The sequence below is a fragment of the Podarcis filfolensis genome, assembly GCF_964270895.1.
Source record: "Podarcis filfolensis genome assembly, chromosome: 3".
NCBI lineage: Eukaryota > Metazoa > Chordata > Lepidosauria > Squamata > Lacertidae > Podarcis > Podarcis filfolensis.
In genome coordinates, this window is record NC_139606.1 from 59,177,120 (window position 1) to 59,201,781 (window position 24,662).

The window sequence follows — 24,662 nt, forward strand, 5'->3', positions numbered from 1 at the left end:
CTGTTGTTGCTGGACTCCAACTCCCTAACCATTGGCTGGAGACCAGCACCAAACCTTAAACTCACATCCTTGATAATATTCTAGGGCTGCAAGATCCCCACACTTCTGGAACCATGGGAGAGACAGACATCAGTACTTTCCCCACTTTCCTGTGCATCATGCAAAGCAAATTTAACACAACGCAAGTGCGGAAGAATAAAACAGAAATGCCTGAAATCCTTTATATAACATCTCTTAGCCTCCTGGCATGCACATATTTCAAATAAAGAGTTGACTAGAGAAATGATAAAAGCCCCTTTTATTCTCAGTTTAGCTGCAGTCAAGGCCGTTATGTGCCATTTCAATCTGCCCTTCTAAACTTTGCAGCCGAGTTAGCTCTGTTAACGTGGTGGCCCTCACATTAGAAATCACAGGCTTGTGCAAACAAAGCAAAGTCCAGAAGGAAAAGAAGTTAATATGGGCCGAGCAAAGGCCATGCAGCAGGAGCAACAAAATACAGAGAACAAGGTACACAGCTACACAAAGCCTACTTGCGATGGGTCAGGCTGTGGTGTACACCCTGACATCTTTTGTCAGGGAGCTGCCTGGATGGCTTCTCTTCATGGGAATTTTCCTGCCAGTGATTCTGCTCCTGCTCCTGCTCATTGCCTACCTGAGGGTTATGCTACGACAGGGTGAGTCAAGCCACTACAGGGCTCTGAAAGGTGGGCAGGTAGGCAGAACTAATAATAAAGCAGAACGCTCTGAATTTAACCTATACAGTAATTAGAACTAGTTGTTCCTTCGAAACAACACCTAATCTCCTGCTGTACTGTACGAAACTGATATTATCCTCAGCGCACTTCCCCAGGCAAAGGCCAGTAAATATATTTGATTGTGTAATTGGCAGTATGGAAAGGGTACTGGTGGGTGGGATACAGCACTGCTTCAGAACCAGTCCCCCCCCACCAAAAAAAATCAAATAGAGCTGAACAGATCTGAGCATCAAGCAGTAAGACAATGGCAAGTAATAGCTCTCTCTCTCTCTCTCTCTCTCTCTCTGTGTGTGTGTGTGTGTGTGTGTGTGTTTAATAAGAAAGGAACAGGATTTCTATGTCTTGGGTCTCCCACTCAGCCTGGCTTGATTTTGTCCAGCTCTATTTCAAGTTTGGCACACAATTTTATCGATGCATTTGAAATGAAATTGCTTTGGGAAAGTCCATAAAGCAGCACCAAAAGCTATCCGGCTCTTGCCCAATTTCACTGTTGCATTTAGATATGGCTATTTCTTTCTTTCTTGTACTTACATATTGCTCCTCAGGAGGCCCCCACAAAGTGGTTCCCCGAAGGTTATGACGATAAGCATCCGATTTTTTAAGTTACAGAAGAATGTAAAAGGCAGCTTGTTTAGACAAACCTGTTACTCTTTCTTGTTCTCTCAGCGCAAGATGGTCCTTCAGAGGGCCTTGGGGGTGGCAGTTGGGGGAGGGCCATTCTGGGAGCTGGATGGTGACAGTTTCTCCTTAGAGCACAGTGATCAAGGTCTTTGTCCTAGGCAGTGAATCCTGTGAGTTTGCAAAGTTGGGATTTATTTATTTATATGCCCTGATTTCTTATCACTTGACGCTTGCTTAGATTGAATTTCATTTGCCGTTTTAGTATCTAGTCACCCAGCATGGAAAGATCTCTTACAAGAGCTCCTTACAATTCCCTTTTGTTTCTGCCATTCTGATAAATTGTGTGTCATCAGCAAGCTTGGTTACTTCACTGCTCACCCTTAACTCCAGGCCACTGATGAAGTTAAAAAGCAGCTTCTGTTGGTTCAAATGGCATCACTGCCGTTGGCTTACTGCAACACATTATACATGGGGTTGCCTCTGAAGACAGTTCAGAAACTTCAGCTGGTGTAGAATTTGGCAGCCTGGTTGCTCACCAGCCAAGACTGTTTGAGCCATGGGGGCCCAAACCTACCATGGGGGTAGGCAGGATTTGGGGGGGGCAGGACCAATGTGACTGGTCAGTTGGTTAAGTATTTCTATTGTTTTACTGCCCCCCCCCGGCTACATCCATGCATATAACACCAATCCTGGCCAAAGTGCACTGGCTGCCAATTAGTTTCCGGGCCCAATTCAAAGTGCTGGTGCTCAGGACCACAGTACTTCAAGAACTAGCGTATTAACCGACCGAGACCCCTGCGGTTATTATCTCAGGCCCTTCTTTGTGTGCCTCCTCCATGGGAACCCCAGAGGGTGGGGTATAGATAAATTTATAATAGTATGAAATTTATTTTTCATTTGTGTTTAAAAAAAATGAACACAAGCATGAAGCTCTACTGCTGAGAGGAAAATTTTATCTTGCTGGTCGCCTTTCAGCAGCTGCTGCAAACTAACACAGTGTGCTTATCCTTTTCAGTGGACCAGGAGCTCTACATAATGCATAATCCCCCTGATGCTGCTGCCATTGAAGCCTATGCCAAATACTACAAACGGGGAAACGGTAAAAGGAAACCAAGATCATCCTAAGAAATTGGTAACTTCCAGATACATAGTTTAACATTGGCTATTTACTCCAGAAGTTTAATAGCTGTTTAATGTTATGCAAAAACTGGGGGTAGATGTGCGAGGGAAGGTGAAACAATTTGTTCTTTTAAAAAGGTATAAATGAATGTGCTTGTTATCTAAAAATTGGATTTTAACTTTATATTAGGAATCAAAATAATTAACAGCAGAAAATGTTTTCATGAAAAAATAATTGTGCACAAAATGGAAAACTGGACTTTTCTTCCATTTCTCCACCACTTAAAAAAATCTCTCTGCAGTCACAAATGTTGGAAATACAGTGAAATGTTGTTCTTGTACAAGAAAGTATAATACTGCTTGTACCTGATGACATTATTTAGACCTAATGCATTTCTTAGGGCTTGTATAGGGTTTTGTGTTTGTTTTGGAAATTGCAGATTTGCAACACTTTCAACTAAAGCAAAGAGGTTTGGTAGGAACCTTGTACTCAAAATGAACTGAAATTTGCTGGCGAAAGACAGTTCCTCTTGCTACTGAGATTTCGTCTATGATGTGATTATGGCATTGCTGCATTGAAGAACACTTGTTAATGGCATTATAGTAGCAAGATTGTTCTACGATTCTCTGTTGGGGACGCTGTAGTAGTGGAGTTTCAGGGAGCAGTTGGGGAGTTGGGCAACTTGACCTCTAGGAGGACATTCAGTTAACAGCATGACTCTTCCCCACTGGGCTGGATAGGCAGGGGGAACAAAACCAGGGTGCCTCTTGCTATAGGAATGTTATTAGGTTACATAAAATCAAGTTTTCTTTAAAGACATCCCACCCTCCTGAAATGCTTTCAACCATGTTGAGAAAGAGGCTCAAAACTGATTTATTTATTTTTTGAGGTGTCAAAATACAAATGTGCTGAAACATTTAGAGAATAAACAAACTTTATTTTATAACAGTATTACAGAAAGCAAAATATCACTTAATACAACTTCAAGCTGCTATAAATTTAATATGGCATCTTAACTATACACAAGGTGAACAGTGAAGTATGTGGGAAAGAGACAGTTAGCAGGTTTTCATATAGACCTCCTCAGTGACTAGCAGCCTCACTCAGCAGTTGGTTCCCATACTACTTACAATGGGTCCTTGGCTGCCCCCCAGTCCCTCAATGTCCTGAAAACCTGTACATCAGGCGAACTACTTAAAGACAACTGCTCAACAGACGTGTCAGTTATAACAGGTAGACAATGAGTTATGTAATGCAAGCATCCTGCACATGTATTCATATAATCAAAGTGTTTGACATTTAACATGTTAAGAGAAAAGCACTAAGGTTTTAAGCTGCCTGGATTATCTTTGCCAGAAGGGAAGAGAGCAAAGTCCTTCCTATCCTGTCTGGAATGTTGCAGACCAAAGTGTCCACGAAGAAATTGAACAATGGCACTGAAGTGCAGAGAAGTTACTAAAACAGTGCTCAGTCAGTAGAAACATCTTTATAACTATCTCTTCTATAGTATACCAGCACCAGTTCCCTTCAGAAAGTGGGAGATCCTCAGAACAGACTATAAGGAGTTTGTACAACATCCATACAAATCTTAATTTATTTTCCCCACCAGGTCATAGGAAAGCTTTGTGTTTTCTTTTAATACAAGATAATGTATTTCTTATATTATTTGATGTTTTATTTACCTGAATAATCTGAAAAAAAGCTGTTATCCCATTAAGAGGCTTTATTTGGAAACATTTTGAAAAGATTTAGTGAAAGATTCTTTCCTTCCTGCACTTGCTAAAGTGAAAAGTGCTTACTAAATATTTTTGTTCACTTTCATGCAATCGAGAAATCAGTTATATAAAATGTCAGGGAAACGTGGAAAAAATAATAAATCTCTAAACCTCATAAAAAGCCAAGAATGTTAAGAAGTGGTTATAAAAATAAAAGACATATATGGTAAAGGACCAGAGAAGATAAGTTTTGGTGTCGGCAGTTTGTTCTGGAAATGTCTGGTCATTGTCACCAGGCTTGGTGAAGTCAGTGAAGTAGCAGTGGGGACACTGACTTGAATGATCAAAGTTCTTCGGTCACAAATCAGTCTTCAGAATTCTAAAGAAAGGCAAGCAGTTTAATGTCATTCTTTACATTTAGTCACAGATTTTGAATACTATTAAAAACACTCTCAACCATATTACAGCTTTCTTCGAGTAATGTTCCTTTTTCAAGTCATCACATGCTACATTTTTCTTATTTTAAGTGGCATCAGACCTCCCTCTTCAGAAGAGCAGTTTTCCTTCATTTTTCAAGGAGGTAGCTAAGGAACTCTCTCTCTCTCTCTCTCTCTCTCTCTCTCTCTCTCTCTCTCTCTCTCTCTCATATAATGCAAATAGCTCGTAATGCATCACCATTAGCATTCAAAAGGCCTACAGTCTCAGCCATGCCTTTCTGCTTTCCCTTTGTGCTCTTCTTCCGAACAAAACTCCAAACTGGAAGGTCCAAAACATTATACCCTAGATCTGATTCCAGACAGAATCACAAAAGATGCATTTATTTGTGGTAAAGAACATTCAAATAGGGGTTCCAGGTGCTTGGTAGCAGCAGCCAGGGCAGTCTTACAATGGCTGTGCTCTTTCCTTTCAGTTCGGGGACAGAGGGTGGCGCTAGGGGAGGAATTGTCGTCGCGGAACCCCTTGGGTCTGTGGAGTGCCACAGGGTACAATCCTCTCCCCGATGCTTTTTAATATCTCTCTGCGCCCGCTTGCCCAACTTGTTCAGAGCTTCGGGCTGGGCTGTCATCAATACGCTGACGACACCCAACTTTATCTGCTGATGGATGGCCATTCTGACTCAGCCCCAGACACACTGACCAGATGTTTGGATGCGGTGGCTGGATGGCTGCGTGGGAGCCAGCTGAAGTTAAATCCTTCGAAGACAGAGGTCCTCTGGTTGGGTTGGGACGACATGGGGTTGGAGCGCCAACTCCCATCCCTTGCAGGGGCGCAATTAGTACCAGCACCTTCAGTCAAGAGTCTGGGCGTAACCTTCGACGCCTCCCTCTCCATGGAGGCACAGGTCGCAGCTACAGCAAAAGCGGCATTTTTCCATCTCTGCCGTGCCAAGCAGTTGGTCCCTTACTTTTTCTGCCCTGATCTTGCCACTGTGAGCATGTGATGATTACCTCCAGGCTCAATTATTGTAATTCACTTTATGCAGGCTGGCCCAGAAACTCCAGCGGGTGCAGAATGCCACGGCGAGGCTCCTTACTGGGTCCTCGCCATGGGATCACATTCATCCAGTGCTACACCAGCTGTACTGGCTCCCAGTGGACTATAGGGCCAGGTTTAAGGTGCCGGTTTTAACCTTTAAAGCCATATACGGCCTAGGACCCTCGTACCTACAGGACCACCTCTCCTGGTATGTCCTGTGGAGAACCTTACGGTCCACAAATAACACCTTGGCAGTCCCAGGCCTCAAGGAGGTTAGGCTGGCCTCGACCAGGGCAAGGGCCTTTTCGGCCCTGCCCCAGTCTGGTGGAACGCTCTGCCGCAAGGGACCAGGGCCCTGCGGGATTTGGCATCTTTCTGCAGGGCCTGAAAGATGGAGCTGTTCCACCAGGTCTTTGGCCCAGATCCAGTCTGGGACCTTTTTTTCAAGACCTTGCATGTAAAGGGCCCCTCTAACCCTTCTCACTGGCTCATATGATCAGCACAAATAGCTGGGCCTGGTGAACACTTAATGTTCCCAACCCCATAGTTATAGTTTTAATTTGTGGGTTGCCATCTGATTTTATTCAGATTGTAATCTGATTTTAAGCTGTATTTCAACCGATTGTTTGATCTTATGTTTAATGTATTATATATTTGATGTTAGCCGCCCTGAGCCCAGTCTTGGCCGGGGAGGGCCGGATATAAATAAAATTTATTATTATTATTAACCTGGGAGGATAATAGTTTTGTATCAGGTCTTGTCTCAGGCTCTTACCTTATTCTCCTCCTTCCGGAAGATCTGTTTCCTTATGCACCACAACTCTTGTTACAGACATGTCAGGATGCTGTTCTTTGGCTTCTTTAATGGCTTGTGCCAATGCCTACGTAAGTATTAAAAAGGACCCATTAAATAAAAATTATGAGGTAGTTTGGCCAGTAACGACTACACTTCCTGGACTGATTTTGTTCAGAAGTGACAACTGAACAGAGGAAGAATGCTGCTCCTCCATTACTGAGACAGCCAAATAAAAAGCCTAGAGAGGCTACTGGGTATTTTAAGTTATGAGCAGTAAACTACGTTTTGGTATCTTACATATTTATCTAAAGCATTTAGATCCTCCTTTTCTGGCAAACCTCACAAAGCAGTTTTTCACCAAAACATTAAGAAAGCACTAATAATAAAAACTCCAGAAAAGGTAAGAAACAGAAAAACTTTTTAAAGCACACCACATCTTTATATTGATCCACATAGTGAGCTATTTGGATCAATATAATATCTAGACAGGAATGTTTTATTGCTGCAACGACATACAAGCATTAGGACGTAAGAAGAGTCCGTCTAGATCAGACCAAAAGACCATCTATTTCAGTATCCTGTTCTCACAGTAGCTAATCAGATGTCTATGGGAAGCCCATAAGCAGGACATTAGCACAACAACGTTCTCCACCACAACAACTGGAATACTGCTTCCAATACTAGAGGAGGTATTCAACACCCATCTCACTTAGCTATGTCTTAACTTCGTTAGGTTCATTAATTTCAATGGATCTGTTATGAGTAAAACTTAGCTGAATACAACCCTGGAGAAGGTTCATAATCATCATGGCTAGTAGCCACTGACAAGTCTTCTCTAACCCTCTTTCAAAGCCATCCAAGTTGGTGGCCATTACTACATCCTGTGGTACTAACTGTGACAATTTAACAATTGTGTCGTGTGTATCACTTCCTTCTGTTTATCCCAAATCTTCCAACATTCAGCTTCATTAAATAACCCCAAGTTCTAGTATTATGAGAAAGGAACAGGAACTTATCTCTAGTCATCTTTTCTGCCCTATACATAATTTTATCCCCCTCTATCATGTTTTATTTTCAAACCCTTTCCTAATTCCCCTCAACATGGAATCTGACTTTTCTTCACAGCTGCCACACACTAGGTTGACATTTTCATCAAGTTGTCCACCACAACGCCAAGACCTCTTTCCTGGTGGGCTGCCACTGGTGCAGTCGCAATCAGAGTAAGCGTGGAATTAGGTTTTTGTGTGTGTGTGCAACACTTTACACATGCTTTTATTTTAGCCTTGTGTTGATGCAGTGACAGGAGGCTCATTTGTGGGCACAGGTCCTTTGATATTTGGCATATATCTTGCACACAATGTTGGAAGATACCAATTCAGGTAAGAAAACCAGCTGCAAGACACTGACCAGTATCCAACCCAATTGCCAAGAACAGTAGCTTATGTATTCACCGGTGACTGAGTACATAAGACCACAGCAACACTAATGTAGGGTGGAGAGGGTTAAATTTGCTGAGGGGAATCAGTGGGCAAAGAGGATGGTGCTTAATGTTTCCCTCATTCATCAATTCTGCTTTCAAATGCCCTAACTGGCTTTTAAAATCCCCTCCTTCCCACAGAAAACCAGCTGGACTCAGAAAAGAAACCCAAACCAAGCGAAAATGACCAAGGATGGAGAAAACAATCAGTGGGCACCAGATTCCCCATCAAGTCTCCTTGACAACTGATTCTCACCCCCACCACTACCACAGTTGCTACAGCAATTGTAGGATTGGGAATATATGTTTCGCAAGGTAATGGATAGTTCTGCCAGGAGGCACCTGTCAACTTCCTTCCACACCTTGTTGATGTGGGATGTGGAAAGTGTAAGCACTGGGCAATTAGCAACTTTTCCCTAAAGATCTTTTCAAAACACAGTTCAGAGGTAAACAAAATGAGTGGCGATTTTGCCTTGACAGATGCACACTGGAAACTCGAGACATAAACCAAAATAAATAGCGATCAGTTTTTAAATATATAACCTTTAGGGCTTAACAATAAATGGCTAAGTATATACATACACTATCTTGCTTTCCCTATACTTTATTTAGGACTTGAGCATGGAAGAGTTATTCTTCAGAATACAGAGAAATAAAATTGAAAACAAGATTGGATAGGCAAGAAAAAAACTGGTTTTAAGAAATAATGCTTTCAAGGTTCCTAGATACGGTTTCAGCTTTGACAAATACTTTATTTCTAAGCTGTATTGAACATCATTTAGATTATATAATGAAGAATGACATATCAGGGTTGTTCAAATTGAATAATTCAGGGGTTCAAATATGAAAAATAAAAATATTTTATTCTTATCAAGTGTATTTTCCATTTTAAAGGGTTACTACAGATCCTAATTTTACTGAAATAATGCTGGAATTTACATCTGAATACGAGCACATGTTTTACATAAATTTAAAACTCAGACATTTACAAAGCTGAACAAGTTCTTGTGTTACAAACAGATGCATACAATCTATCTCTAAAAAGTTTACTTTAAGGCTTTATAATATTTATCCTAAGTGGAATATACTGAGATATGAATTTTATTAAAGCAATTCTGTTGTCTGACCTTTCCAGATTCCCCAGTTGTATGTTTTTTGTTTTTTGTTTTAGCACGTGCTGGGACAGACATCCCTCATGCCTAATGCTAAACAGCTCTGTCATTTAATTTCAGGCTTCAAGGAGAAATTGAACTTGTCACAAGCCACTTGCTACAGGCACATCAAAATCTGAAATTAAATTTACTCAGAGTCCTTGGTACATTACAATTAAGAAATGAAAATTAAATCCCTGTTCTGTTAAATTGTGAACCTACCATCAATTAAGAATCAGTGCAGCACCACATAGTAAAAACGGCAGATTATAATTACAGTAATTCAGTGATGGTTAGCGATTTGCATCATGAGGTGGCTGAGTTTTAAAAATATTGTTCGTGTTCTTATAATAGAACATTTTTGACAGGGGAAAAACCTCAACTGCCTCATGAGGGGCAAAATATTGGAAAGCAGAATATGATGTGCTCTGTCTCTCACCTGGTCGTGGTCAAGGTCCGCATCGCCAGTGATAACAATCCGCTTTTCAATTCTGGTTTCTGACACACCACCTTTTACTGTCTAAAGATTTCAAGAACAAGAAATGTTTTACTTAATCCTCCAATGTAAGTAGCAGCTTGTAACTGAACACAGGAAAGGCAGAAAACCTTTTTCTAGTTCTTCTAATGTTTACAGTTTAGTAACAATTCTTAAGATAAAAAAACACAGCATATTAAGGCCTTAAGACTTATTTCTATACTTTCATTATTCAAATGTGTAACAGAAAAACCACACCTGAAGCACAAAACTCAACGTTCTTCTTCACCATCTGGAAATTCCAGTACCACTCAATCAAATGTGGGTCACAATTTAAACTCATTAAAATACAAATACGATCAACAATACTAAAAGAATATATAAAAGCCCCACCAGCACAAAATAATCAGCAGCATAAATCCACTATGCACTGCAACCTAGAGTAGCATCGAAAGACAAGGGGGGAGAAGGTTGAACAGACAGTACTAAATGGTAACGGTGTCCATGCCTTCATTTAGGATAGTCATAACTGCTCTAAACATACTTAAAATAAATCATCCTAGGTGATGATTAAAATAAATCATCCTATAATGAAAGTTCAAGGTTCCAGAAAATAAGCGAGTCACAAAATCTTGAATTCTGAATGTTTCATTAGTACATATATAATGTGCCCAGAAACTTGGAATAATTTAACATTTCACAGCCGATTTTGATTAAGAGCAGTCTACTTCTGTCCTGTTTTGTTAAAACAGGTGAGAACAGCAAACCTCACTGTTTTTCTTTTTACCTTTGTGATGTGTGTGGTTGTGGTTGTAGAGAGAGATTCTGAAGTGATCGTCTGTGCACTCAACAGCACACCAGCATCACCACTGCCATCAAACTGCATCATCAAAAAGAAAGAGCAATAGTCAATTTTGACAAAACTAGCAGCCTTCTTTTAAACAAAAGTTGCCTGTTTTAGAAATGAAGACATCTAGATTATGTTTTTCATGCCACTCAAGTGCAGTAGACAATTCTGGAACACACAATGTACTAAATGTCATTTAACATGATTCAGTCATTATTAACCCCTTCTCAGGCAGGTGAGGTCAAGATGGCATCTCAATGATGTTCTCAGATAAAGAAGTCCATTAGTTCATTGTCCTAGTATAAGCAGTGTATGTGTACAGATATCATTTCCACAAGGAGATATGGCAACCTGTCCTCTCCCAACCAGCTTACAATATTGTATCCCAAAAAGGCATTCTAAATTATACAACACCTGTACCTGGGGAGATTCATATGTGATCGTTTTAGTTTCTGTCTGAACAATTGGTACTTCCTTGGTGGATATTTCAGTTCTCTGTGAAGCATCTGAAATGGTCACCATCTCAGTTTTAACCACTGGAGGCTAGTGTTTAGAAAGACACAGAAAAGTATGAATTTTGAAGTACATGGTATACAGCAGTCTATGAACTGGCTTCAGGCAACAAGATCCCAGATTCACTTTTTAAGCATTCCTTAGAAGAACTTCTAAACCCAAGTCTGAAAATCATGAACACACAAGAAATGTTAAGTGTTCTGTCTACTAAATATAAGAAAGCACTTGAAAATCACCATAGTATATTTCCTATGCTAGATATGAATATAAATTTAAATCAGTAGCATATATAAAAATGGTTAATAAATTAACATATAATCAGATTGGTAAGATTTTAAGCTTTTAAAATATCAGGGTATACGAGAGATCTATACAGTGGTGAGCCCATGGCCAATCACAGCTTTCCATTGTTTGAACCCACAGCTTACATCTGATTTAAAAGCTGGCTTTTTTTAACTTCATGCACATAATATATACTCACTGTAGGTGAGTCACAAATGGCCACAGCATTTATGTGTTTCTGTCTTGTACACCATGTTAACAAGATATGTAACTACTTCAAACTTTATGGTTTGAGCAAGTACATCATAAAATTCTTCTGAAACAGCCCTTACGAACAATTTGAATCATTATTTATTAAGCTTGTCAATATATCTTCAATGATCTCATTGGTATGACCTACCCTATAGAGCCAATAGATGTCACCCCCAAACCAACTCCATACACTACTTCCTGAGTGTCACAAACTTGCTACAACTCCTTATATGGCAATGTTTAATAAAATGCATAAATGCATTTTGAGACAGTTTAAAACTTGACACCTGCCAATGGGGACAAGATTGACCTAGATGGCCCTGACCATCATTACAAATCTTCTGTTTCCATATTTAATAACCTTGGGGGTGGAAATGCCCTCAGCCACTCCAGTATAACTATGGTGCTCCACACACATTTCTCTAGCTGGATGAGGAATTGCACATGCAAGTGGCTCTGGGAATCCTCCTCCAGTCCAGCTGCTATGTGCACCATTCTGGTCTTTTTGAAACACACACACGACGACGACAGCAGCAGCAGCAGCAGCAGCAGCACAGATCAGCTTTGGGGGGGATGGATGGATGGAGGCGGAATGGGTTTAGTCTTTCCCTCCTGAAATATCAGCTGATTAACACAGTTGCTGTGCTCCCAAGTTGCTGTTTGCCAGGACCACACACACACACACACACACTTGGATTGGAACCTTTAGCCTGTGCTTCATTTACCATCTCTCAGGCTCTTCATTATGCTGCATGTTCTTAGAGAAAATAAATTTGATTTAGCATCTACTGAGTAAGTTCATGCCTCTCGAGGACTACAAGTGGCTAGCATAAAATAATAACTGTATCTGCAAAGGACTTTGGTTAAGAGTAGTAAATATGGTATGTGTGTCTCATGGTGATTTATAGAATGCACCAACTGTGCGTTCCTACAAATTCTGGCTATTTGTGTTTTAGTATTTAGATAGGAGGTTTCATAAAATAGGTAGGGTTTTTCAATTAAAAAAATACTTGGGTTTTAAGACTATTACATCAAATGCATAAAATGCGTTTTCATCTCATGCCCAAGAAAGGTAACATCACAATTCCAATTAAAACTTATTGAAGGATAATAAAAATCAAACTAGACAGGACAAGACTCAAACAAATTAACACATGCAAAACAAACAGAACATGAGAAAGTAAAAAGATGGCATAATCCCAGGCAAGTTCGCTCTTCTGGGTAACCAAACTAGTAAAAAATTCAGAAGCCTTAACCAAAGGCAGAATTTGACTGCACATCCATTTTCCACTTTCCAGATCTGAATCTTTATGAAAACCTGAAGAGGACAGAGAAGAAGAAAGGCAGAGATATTGAACCCTAGGACGATGTGCCTGATAAAGGATCCCTTACTCTTCTACCATTTACCTCGGAGCAACAAATTATTTGCTGTGAAACATCAATGTCACTATGCGATGCCTCTCCATTTACTTTGAGCTGCTCTTCCACCCTCTCTTCTTTCAGGGCTTGCTTATCCAGTTTTGCCGGGTGTCCCTCTCCGGGTGTCTTGGTGGATACTTCATTCGCCTGGACCAATGTTTCTGTCACTGGTATGTGCGTAACTGTTACTTGAACTGGACTGGCTTCTTGTGAAATTTCTGCACACACTGTTGCCTGTGCATTGTGTTCTCCCTCCTCTATGATAACTTCATTTTCTTCTATTTCTTCTTTTATGGCACCCTGAGTCATCCGTTGGTGTGGCTGATATTCTCCTACTTCATCTTCACTCTCACTACTGCTGCTACTTGATGACAGTGATGAAGAATCCTTCTTTGATAGGTGCTCCATCTTCTGAGTTTGCCCACCACCAGAGACAAGTTGTGTTTTGCCTCTGTTGGTATCGGCAGTGACTACTGTCTCTTCTATCCCAACCTCTGCCTGCTTCTTCTCCACTACGTTCAGAGTCTCATGCGAACTCTGCACAAAACAAATGGATGAGGAAAAACAAAAAGTAGAAAACATGAATAAATCAAATAGTGAACATAAAACTATGTGATGGGTGGTTCAGGTCACATGAAGAACAAAGATGACTGTAATGGTTAAATGAAAAAAGGAAGGAAGGAAGAATGAAGATTCTGAAATGTCAAAGCTCAATGGACTATTGCAAAATAGTAGAACCTTAATCGTCCTGCTGGCTCCAATGGAAGGCTCTTCTGTTTGGGGAGTAAATTTCTGTGAAACAAGAAGCAACCAGAAGACAAACATAAATACAAGTTTCAACATCTCTTGACACAAACGTCTGATTTTATCATTTCACAAACAGCACAGAGGGACTGATTGCACGCTCACACATGTACAGCACAATTTGTTAAATTAGCACAAATCAAGTGCACAGCAATAAGCACACTGAAAATATGCAATATTTTTTAGTCCAGAGTGCTGTAAAACTTTCTACTTATGAAAGCTCCAAAGTTGGCATTTGGTAAATCTGGATTCCTTAGGGGTTTTTATTACACTTGATTTCTCTGAACAGGATACACCTCTATTTGAAACTTGCACTCTCTCGGCTTGGGACAGGTTAAACTCTGAAATAAATATTCTACTTTGGTAACTATCATCATCATCATCATCATTATATTTGTAAAACAATGTTATGAAGTGCCAAACAAGGCTAACATTAACTGGCCAGCTATGTTCATGTACATGCAGATTTTTCTAACAAACCTAATGTATATCAGCGAATATTGACACCCTTGAAAGGGCTGCTACAAGTTCTGCCAGATGTTCCTATTTCACAGATATTAAATATCTGAACTCACATACATTTCCTTGTTTTGACTCTTGATTAGCTGGGCACCTTTGAGGATATATGAAATTTGCCTGTGCATATGTAATATCTCAAATAGAGAAATATGTTTGGCATACAAGCATGTAAGGAACAGCATTTTAAAAGTCCATACTGTCATATGATCCTCAAGGAAACAGTACTGTGCCACTTGTTATGACCTAGAGTCAGGACAAACTGATGTATGTAGATCTTAAAAGCTAAGAGATGACACACATACACATACACACAGGGGACAGTACAAAAAGGTGAAAGGAAAAATGTAATAGTACCATTACTATAATAATTAATCCTATGACAGCAGCTGTGATTTAATTTTGGTTTCAAATTAAAGTTTAAGGCTAGATTCATCTATGGCTGCCAGATAATTTCAAATATAAATAGAACAGAAAAACAATATATAGTACTATTTACTTTGAAGATCTATGTCTACAAAATATTTAGAATGGGCAAGATAGCTTTTAGCTTGCGCTTGCCTTTCATTTTTTCATTCAAAATATTTTTACTTCTAACTTTTAAAAAAGCACAATGGTGCAATATGTATTTACATTCTAACTGTCCGTTCCCACTTCCTGCATGGAGTTGACACTTCTACATGCAAGTCACTGGTAAAACCAATTCATGCGGGCGTTTTGCATACACACCAGCCATTTCAAATAGCTTTATTTTAGGCTCTGCATTTTTCTCTATCCTAATTTCATCTTACAATCTTTTAATCACTGGGACACAATTTCATCTGACATGAAACCCCACTGTCTTCATATATAGTTTTATGGTGGAAAAAGTAAATGTGGAAAAGCACCTCAGGCAGCTGAGAGAAGGGCGAGGCAGAAAGCTTTTCAGAAGGTACATTATCTTTCACAACAGTGCCCTCTGCTGTCCACAAGGTAGCTGAAGTGAAGGCAGATTTCATGCTAGTGGAAAAACCCTCTTTACTAAATAAAATTGATGCTATCTCCTCTTCTAGGCTCTAGACAAGTTAGAAAATGGAAAGTAACGAATTAAACAGCAGAAGACAAAACAGCAGTGACCTACAAAATAAAGGAAAGCATCAGGCAAGAAAAGAAAAGGGACAGGAAAGGAAAAAAAGCACACAAGAAAATAAAAACACAAGAAAGAGTACATTCAAATGTGTTTCCCTACAAGGTACAGCTCCATCTATTTTCATAATATTCTTTTTTTAACCCATTACGGATAGGATTTGAAGATGATCAAGGGGTTTCCCTGGCTTCCCACGCCCCCCCCCCCATACTGCATACTTCCTAAATCCATTCCTGTAGGGCAACAGACCCTCTCAAAATGTGTGTGATGAAGCAGGTGGGGTGGCTAGAGTAGGATAAGAAATTCGAGGATTTCAGCAGAGCTGCCTTGGATAATTGGAAGGGCTTTCTGGCTCACACAAGACATCTCTGGATCTAACCCATCCATCGAGAAAATTGTGCAACTCTGTTCTCACAATCTTGCTCCTTCCTGAAACGTCCATTATTAAGTTGAAACCTACATGTACCCTCATGTGCAAACCTATTATGTATCGTGGCCATTAAAACTAGCTTATATTTCAAACTTTTATTTTCAGGCTTTTGTGCAATCCATTTTTTTCTTAATTAATATTCCATTTTCCCTAGGACATTAATTATGAAAGGAAGGTTAGGCAAGATAGCACATTTAAAGCTGAACTATAAAATGTGTGCAATAAACCCAAATTATAACCCAAATGTGGTCTAAATGATTTTGCGAGCTTACTTGGAGGAATTGTTGATTGTCAAAGCACATGGCTGTGAAGGCAAACACTCATTTTATAATATAAATTTATGCTGGAGTGAAATTTGGCGCACAGGAATGTTGAAAAGAGGGGAAGTGCCCTCCACTTTTCAGTATCAATTGCTGCCTATAAAGCTACTTTTGTAGAAAACTCCCACCCACCCCAATCTATGTATACAGTCCAAAAAAGTTGGAATTTAATACAGTCCAAAAGTCAGTAACAGTTGATCCCACAAGGCACCATGATTTTCTATTCTGGCTGTTAAAACCCAGCACCTTCCACTGAGTAATATACACAATAGTTACTGATAATGGTTTGTATTTAAAGCAGTGCTAGTGAAGTTCTGCTGGTGTCATGGCACCTCTGTTTCGTTTCCCTTGCATGCTCACAAAATCTTCTTTATAGGGTCTCTCTGCCCTCCAGAGCTGATTCTGAGGACACATGGGGGGCTGCAGGGGTGAGAATGGGAAAGTTCCATTCCACTAGTGTAAGTCTCTTGGATGGCGGCCAATATTTGCCCAGCCTAAATATTTTATTTGTCTCCTACTACTGTGCCCCTGTAGCAGTGAAGAACTTAAGGAAACAATTTATTAGTACTACTATTATGTCAAAACATAGCACTATTCTTAAATAGGCTGCTAGCTCTAACATGTTCAGAATGAGTACAAAAAAATTGATGGGGAAAAGAAAGGGAAAAGCAAGACAGTGATGCATACTTAAACCTGTAGCATAGTCCTGAATCTGAAGGGAACTAAGACAACCTTTCAAGAAATGACTAATTTCACTGATAAAATTTAAACTCTCTAGAACACAGGTATTATATAAATTGGCAAGGGCACTGCAACTATAATGACACTACTGTTATTCTCACTAATTTGAAGTGGATTATCAATTTCTTGCTCACCTTGGCAAGTATTTTGCTTATACAGTACCAACTATTGGAAACTTAAAACTGTGGCGTATTTCTTATTCTATTGACTAGTTATTATATTGACAAGATGTCTTTGGACAAAGACATGCAACACATTAACAAATGTGAAACTGGCTCCCTATGCTGTGCTAGGGAACAGTGGTATGAAAACTTAACTGAAGGTAACGCCAAAGGAAGCACATCCCTCTTTGAGGCTGAATTTGGATGAAAGTCAAGCTCTATTCAAAAAGCACAAATCTGCCATTGCATAGGGTATATGACAGATACACCTTGAACTGGCACCTGAGCTTATAATACTCGATATGCGTATCAGGCAGCATCATTTAAAGCCTCATTTCTTAATACACAAAAAAGAATACAGCCTTATCAACAGCTAAATACCCTTTGGAACAAGAGAAGGCTCTATTTAGGAGGATCTCATTCTTTGACATTACTGATCTGCAGAACAGTTTTAATTGATGTCAATATACATTCAGAGAAATATAGTTGAGTCTTCATTTTCAAATAGCTTGAGTGTGGCACATTTGCTAGCTAATCCATTTTGTATTTTACTTTATATTTTACTGATGTTGGCTATGCTGAGCACATTTGATGAAAAGGCAGAATACAAATTTAATAAACTGCACCTTAAAGACCAACTAAGTTAGTTCTTGGTATGAGCTTTCGTGTGCATGCACACTTCGTCAGATTTCGTGCATGCACACGAAAGCTCATACCAAGAACTAACTTAGTTGGTCTTTAAGGTGCTACTGGAAAGAAAATTTTTTTTTTGTTTTGACTATGGCAGACCAACACGGCTACCTATCTGTAACTGTTAATAAACTGCAGAAGAGATAACAGCCACAGTAAACAGCGAACACAACAGGCAGAATGCTAAAAGAAACAAATACATCCACGCAGTGCTTTTTATGCTAGGACAACTGGCATAAAAACAGGCAGAGAATTCCTGTGTCACTGGCATAATCAACAATGCTTTCTGCACAGACATCTGGTATACACTATCATGCAAGGAGTACTCTCTGAATTATCTCTCCCCAAGTACACAGGATGGGAAATGCTACAGGTTCAGCTCTTCAGTGGACCCATGTCTATCTACTGGGTATTATTTGTGCTAAACAGAGATTAAAAACCACACATATGGTTGGGTCATTAAATACTGAAAAGCCCAAAAGTTGTTTTATTTTTAAGGCAAAAGCATTTTATGATGGAGTCTAGTCATGTCATTGAGTTACTCTGGAGACACTGATTTCAGAATCTGCCTCAATACAGATAAAAACCACAAATAAATGTTCTGAAGTAAATACCTGGCCTACTGGCTCATTCTGGATTTCCGTAATTAATTTGTGTTGTTTGTATGGAAATGGTTCACAAAGCAACCTAAGAGGTAAACTTCAAAAGTGCTGAACAAAAAGTGCATTTCATTCCTGAAAGCATGCCATACATTGGCACATCTATGGCATTTGGTTTTCTTTTTTTAAAGGACACACACATTGAAAACTGTAAATAGAAGACTGGAGCTTACTGATACTGGAATTTAAATCCTATTAGCATTCTCAATACTATATAAATACATTTGAATGTCATTTTAGCATTATACATTTTATGATAATGGCCAAGTTGAATTTTCTGAATCTGCTTTTTAGTTGCCTGACAGAGGTTCACTCAAAATGCATTAGGCATAACACCACTAAATTGGAGTGCATTCAAGAATAACTTTTTCTGTAGTACCTTTTTTGGAGGGAGGGTTGTGAATTGTTTTTCCCTTACCCCTTTTCCTCCTGTTGAAGTACTTCCGCCTCCAAATTACTGTAAATGGTGAGGCAATGAAACGACTTAGGGACTTGGAGTGAATATACTTGGAGCTGCACTGTAAACTGACATTCCACACTCTTTATCTAAAACTCTCAAATTATATTATTAATAACTACTTCATTCTTGCTTTATCAACCTAAAAAGCAATGTAGTTACTTTGAAATTTTTGCAAACAGAAAGCAACAGATGCACACAATGTTAATGTGTTAGCAGCAAACAAATGTCACATTAGCAACAAAGAAACACCCCGTATCTTCCTTGTTAATACTGAAACACAATGTATAGGTCAACTATTTTCTTAATTTTGTGGCTATGCATGCTGACAAGGGTCTTCAGTGACATACCCCTTGTGTCTGTAGAGACAGAGGTGTGATACGCCGCTTTTCCCATTCATTAGGGCGTGGCTCAGGAGTGGATTCCATAAAATTGCGCTTGAGTTCACTAATGCTAGCCTGATGCTTCAGTAATTCATCCTGGGTCTTATCCAGGTCCTAAGCAACGTGTAATGTAAAAAAGGTAGGACAACATGTGACAAACATAAACCATTTTTTAAAAAAACACACCATGAAAAGTGCCTGGGATATCCAGATTGAGTAATTTACTTATTTAAAGTATTCTCTTTTCTTACTATGATATTATGTGCTTTTTCTTTTCTTAATCTTTACAGTATTATCAAATTGAGCTACAAGGCAGTTTCTGAGATGTAGAACACTTAGTCACAGAGCAAATGTTTATTTTTGTCACTATAAGGGCAAAATACCCATAATTATGACGCACTCCCTAAAAGTGAAGACCAGGCCACCCAGTCTCTAGATGAAAAGCAGGGTTTGCCTTCACCCCAATAATATCCAGGATAAACACGCCATCTTTTGCCCACAAAAGTACATGGCACTATTTACTGTGAGAGGATGGGGATCAAGCATTCTATTAATGTACACTTAGCTTTGAGAGCATAGTTTGCCCCCTCCCCGCCACCATGGACACCAGTGACTCTCATGTGAGAAGATGGTAGGTAAAGAATTGTGGCTTCAACTGTTTCTGTGTTGCAAAGTACAGCAACCATGAGCTTACCCACTCTGTAGGGAAAAGCAGTACAACACACAGGAAATGCTGCGTGACCAGAAATAATTTAGGCATCTTGCTTTATAATTTATTTAAACAAACATAGTGAAAGCTTGCACTTCCCAATTCTCCAGCTACAATTCTCTGAAGTTCCTTTGAAGCAGTATGTCATTCTTAAGACATGGGTGTGGGTCTCTCTCTCTCTCTCTCTCTCCCCCCCCCCCTCTCTCTCTCTCTCTGTGTGTGTGTGTCTGTGTGTGCTAGGGCTAGAATCCACGCTGCAACTAATTTTCAAACCACATCTGAAGGCACCATAAAATAATATGGCATTATGCTCAATGACATAATTCAATCATGCTGAAAGCTGGCTTTCAGATATAACCTTGTACTAGAGGGGCAATAAGATAGCATGCATATCAAGAAGAGGGAAGGAAGAAAAAGAGTGTCTGGAATATTGGGTTGGGAAGCAGGCTCTGGGATAGAAGAAACACTGGCAGGGGGAGAGAGATAAGTGACAAGGACAGCATGGAGAAAGGACATTTTTCCATAGTCTGTTGGGGGAGGAGGACAACTGGAGGTTTTTCGTGTTGGCATTTAATTAGCCAAAATATTGCCCTCCAGACTTCCATGTGTATGGCACTATGAGCTTTGAAGGTGTAAAAGCAGCAAAAACTTCCAAGGGGTACAACTAGTACCTTTAGTAACAATCTAAGTAACAAAAAAACAACAACCAATTGGTAGAGATTTATCACAGTTTGAGTCAATAGAGTATTTTCAAAAAGAATGTTGGGTTGAGACCAGGCACATTTCTTGGATTTGTTCAATGCAACGTTATGCAGTACACTTTACAGTGTTTTAGTAAAATTATACAAAGTATGTATTTAGTTATCGGAAGCTGCCAAAAAGCAACATAACATATTAGTAAGGTTACTGTAAATCTGAAGATTTTAATGTAATGTTTTTGCATGTATACAAATAATTGACATCATCTAAATCTAACAGTGCAAATAGCCCAATTTGGATGACAAAGCTTGCACTTCTGGATCCAGAGTTTTGTTACTTTGAATGACTATTTGGATGTAATAGATAAACAATATTTACTCAATATGGCTGCCAAAAGAATCTACCATTCATAATTTCATTCCAAAGGCAATATAGTGCCTCCTGGTATCACAACAAATAAAGCACGAATTACTTCACGGTGTAAGTATTATTTTACTATAGAATTAGATTCAGCTCTCTAGGATTCCAGGAAGAGAACAAAGAACTTCCTGGTTCTAATTTTACTGCATCATTTTTTAATAGCATTCATTGCCTCACATTTCCAGTTATGCATAGGAAATGTAAAAGGAAACATGCATTTGAATTCTAGATGGTGCATCCTCATCCATTTTGGCAAGTCTTTAAAAAACAGATTTCCTCCAAATATTAACATCTAAACAGGGCTATAAGTTCTACTTGCCATTCCAATATGTATTAACAGCTGCATACTTAAATTCATTCATTTACAGTGACTAAGATTGGTTTTCAACATGCATGTCCAAGTCGAACACCCCCATGCATTTCATGCACTGTGCCTAGAACAGCCTGCAAGTGACCTCCAATCTCATGCAGCCTGGCAGCCCATGAGGACAGAAAAGTACTCCTTAGATTATACAAACCTCCAACATTAAATTGCTATGTCTGACATAAATATTTTCCCCATCTATTCTCAAGGAAAAGGTCTGTAAAATTAAAGCACACACAAAAGAAGACACGGAAAAACAACAACCCATGATCATCAACACAACAAAAAAAGTGTTTAAAAGTTCAATAAATGGGGCTTTTAAAATAAAACAGGGGTAGCCACTATGCAAACATAATCAACAGCAGCCTCAAGCACTGATAATAGCAGGCAACAACCAGGTGTAATTGAAAATATCCACCTCCTTGTGAATTTCCTCCTCTTCTATTTGTGCCTATGTAGAGGAACCACCCAGAGGTCAGCAAAAGAAAACACTCATTAGTGTAGACACTGAAGTAGCACATGGTCTTTTGTTTAGAAATACTACAAACAATGTGCTCTATTTACAAACCTTTATTGTTTTTGCCTCGGATGCTGCTCAAGTTATTAAACCACTGCAGTCTTCCACCTACAACACTGTAGAAATGGCTGAAGTAATTTTTGGTATAGGTGAAATGGAAAATGGAAGATTTGTCTGTCTCTCTACAACCATCGTGCTTGCTTATTTTTCTCCACAGTTTGAAATATTTTTTAAAAAATCTGAAGGTGAAGAGATCAGCTTGAATTCTGAACACTGAAGAAGAGTGATTGCAATACCAACACAGAATATATCTATAGTACGTTTACTGTTAAAAACTATACAGGGGAAATTACATTTGTATTGTTAAATGCTGAGAGATGGTTGAATGGTATTTGAATGGTTTGTTTTGTGCTTTTTGGGATTTCACATAAAAATATATATTGCAGACTTCAGGTATAACATTAAACCATTATTTTGGGCTCTGTGAATGAGCCAAATGCTTGTGCACTCCCTTCTCCTCCCCATGCACTCCAGTTTAATAACTTGCTCTTTAGTTCGAACTGAAGTTTGCTGTTACTTACAAACCACCAGGATTATAAATCACAGTTTGTAGCTGAATGCCAGCTCTTGTTTGGAGGGAAAGCACAAACCACAGTTCAGTGCTCTGGATGCAACAGAAAATTATGGTTTGCACTAAAGAGGAAGTAACAAACCAAAGTGAAACATGAGATGAGAAGAGGAAATGCAGTACATGAGCAGAAGCTTTGTTCATGTAGTATCAAATTATGGCTTGGTGTTATAGGTTAGCTAACTAAGAGTGACTTGCAAGAGGCACCTGGAATACAATTTTAATCAAAGTAATTATGTCCCCACAAAATAAAAATGAATCAATATATGAATTGCCAGATATTAAACCAACCTCTATTAGTTTAAGGTCATTGTTTTAACAACTATTTTACTTTTATCACACACATCTCTTACTAGTAACTATATGAAAGGGAAAGTATAGTGTGTACCAAACACATTATCAGGATATATTTATCTCAGTCCCACCTTTATCTGAGGTTTTTGGAATTCTTGCTGCAATGTAGCATCAAAAGTGTTTAATCGATTAAATGAGCAAATAGTCACCGTAATACACAAATTGGCATATTAGATTACACTGAAATTAGGGATACAAGTATCGCACTGAACACAGCTGTATATAGCTGTCCTATGTAGAGTTGGACCACTGGTTTAACTGGCCCAGTCCTGTCTGTGTCTGGTTGGCAACAGGTCTCCAGGTTCTCAGTGTAGTTATGCACGCTATTTTGGGGTTTCTATAAATGTTTCCCATCTTGCTGTCTGACTTTCTTCAGAAACTGTACAATCATTTCTATCTGATATATATTTATAATTCTGGCATTATCAACCACAGGCAGCTAGCTCACCGGAAGGATTTCCCTGCTTGAGAGGCTACAATTTTCTGCTTTAAATCTTCATAGTATGCTTTTTTAAAATACTGCAATTGCATTTGCCCTATGGAATGCAGACAGTGTTACCCAGTCAAAGCATATGGACATAGTCAAGAGGTTTAACTTATCAACATTAACATTAAAGTATAGCTTTTTAAAAATCCATGCATATATAAATTGCATTCAAAGTAATCCTGACAATTTTAGCCAAGTAGGAGTATGCTAGACTAAGGTAGATTAAGATAATTTTGTACCTGACAATGTTAAAATTGTACTGGTTAAAATTCAACACCCTCGTTAAAAACTAAAACAAAAAAACTTCTCTCTCCACCCTCTCTACCTACTACCCAAAAAGCTAAACTGAATTTCAGAACTGACACATGGTCAAGTTCAGATGTGATGAGAAACAATGATTTTATTGAACGTATATAAGCCTTTGGCCTCCTATTCTCTCAATTAACCACAATTTATCATTATGCCCAAACCCTAAACTATTATTAACCCTAACTCAGACCTTGGAGCCGAAATTGCATCCCTGATGCACTTTTCTGCTGCAGATTTTATGCAGAACTGAACACACTAGTAAGCAACGGCCCCAAATTTCAATCACTTAATTTTTTCCCAACTATATCATTTACAGGTTTCTTTCAGTACATGCATGCACTGAAGAGGTACCACAAAGAGTTTATTGATTGAGCTATGTACTTTTTTCACCCACAAATCTTAAAATATTGGGGCACTTTCCTCCCTTCCCATTAAAATCTGGTCCGGTGATGCAGATAAAAGTACCCCCAAAGTTTCATTTTTAAAAAATAATCATTGGGGCAAAAAAATGCTTTTTTTGTTCCAGCTTATGTTAATACATTGGAAAAAATTTTAAATCTCATTTAAAGAGAAAAAAACTGACCCAGGGAAAGACATTTTTTTACATCAGAACTTTTGGCCGTGGAATATTTTACTTCATTGGAATGTAGGTTGGAGTATAAAAGGCACCACTTAAAACATTTTGTTAAGTTTTATTATACATCTGGGTTACTAGTTCATGGAAATAAGCCAGCAAACCATGGTTTGAAGTTCATTTGCTTCTTTTCTACTATAGTTTACTAACTTGGTTTGGATGTACCACCACTTAATCGTAGCTACCAAAAAATGGAAATGAATGCTTCCAATCTCTCTGTGGGTGTAGCAAATGACAAGCACACAAGTTCAAGGCTCACATACTTATTCTCAAAATGATAAACAGTTGCTGAACTTGTTCCTTGAACAAGGAATTTCAAGTACTGGTCAGTGCTAGAGAAGAACTAAAAAGTAGG

General features: G+C 39.0%; 1 protein-coding gene and 1 long non-coding RNA gene across 22 annotated transcripts in view; one reads left to right on the forward strand and one right to left on the reverse strand.

The window, feature by feature from the left end:
- Positions 1-452: 452 nt before the first annotated feature.
- Positions 453-15,873, forward strand: LOC310760007. Of its 3 annotated transcripts, XR_014546676.1 has the most exons (5): positions 472-674; positions 2,392-2,508; positions 8,102-8,275; positions 9,480-9,675; positions 12,779-12,887. It is a non-coding gene; the product is annotated as an uncharacterized lncRNA (long non-coding RNA). The 3 variants fall into 3 exon arrangements; XR_014546677.1 differs by lacking the exon at positions 9,480-9,675 and having other exon boundaries at positions 481-674; positions 12,779-15,873; XR_014546675.1 differs by lacking the exons at positions 9,480-9,675; positions 12,779-12,887 and having other exon boundaries at positions 453-674; positions 8,102-9,090.
- The window catches only part of EPB41L2 (erythrocyte membrane protein band 4.1 like 2), an 83,781-nt gene continuing 62,531 nt past the window's right edge, over positions 3,413-24,662 (reverse strand). For 4 of the 19 annotated variants that reach the window (XM_083607632.1, XM_083607630.1, XM_083607631.1 and 1 more), the window contains 9 exons: positions 21,533-21,595; positions 19,154-19,300; positions 13,638-13,691; positions 12,888-13,436; positions 10,854-10,976; positions 10,374-10,466; positions 9,551-9,631; positions 6,463-6,568; positions 3,413-4,590 (listed from right to left, as the gene is read on the reverse strand). In XM_083607632.1, the coding sequence (XP_083463758.1) occupies positions 6,464-6,568; positions 9,551-9,631; positions 10,374-10,466; positions 10,854-10,976; positions 12,888-13,436; positions 13,638-13,691; positions 19,154-19,300; positions 21,533-21,595 (1,215 nt within the window). In that variant the 3' untranslated portion in view covers positions 3,413-4,590; position 6,463. Of the gene's footprint in view, positions 4,591-6,462; positions 6,569-9,550; positions 9,632-10,373; positions 10,467-10,853; positions 10,977-12,887; positions 13,437-13,637; positions 13,692-19,153; positions 19,301-21,532; positions 21,596-21,796; positions 21,830-24,662 lie in introns of all 19 variants that reach the window. The other 15 variants (XM_083607619.1, XM_083607636.1, XM_083607635.1 and 12 more) reach the window with 10 other exon arrangements.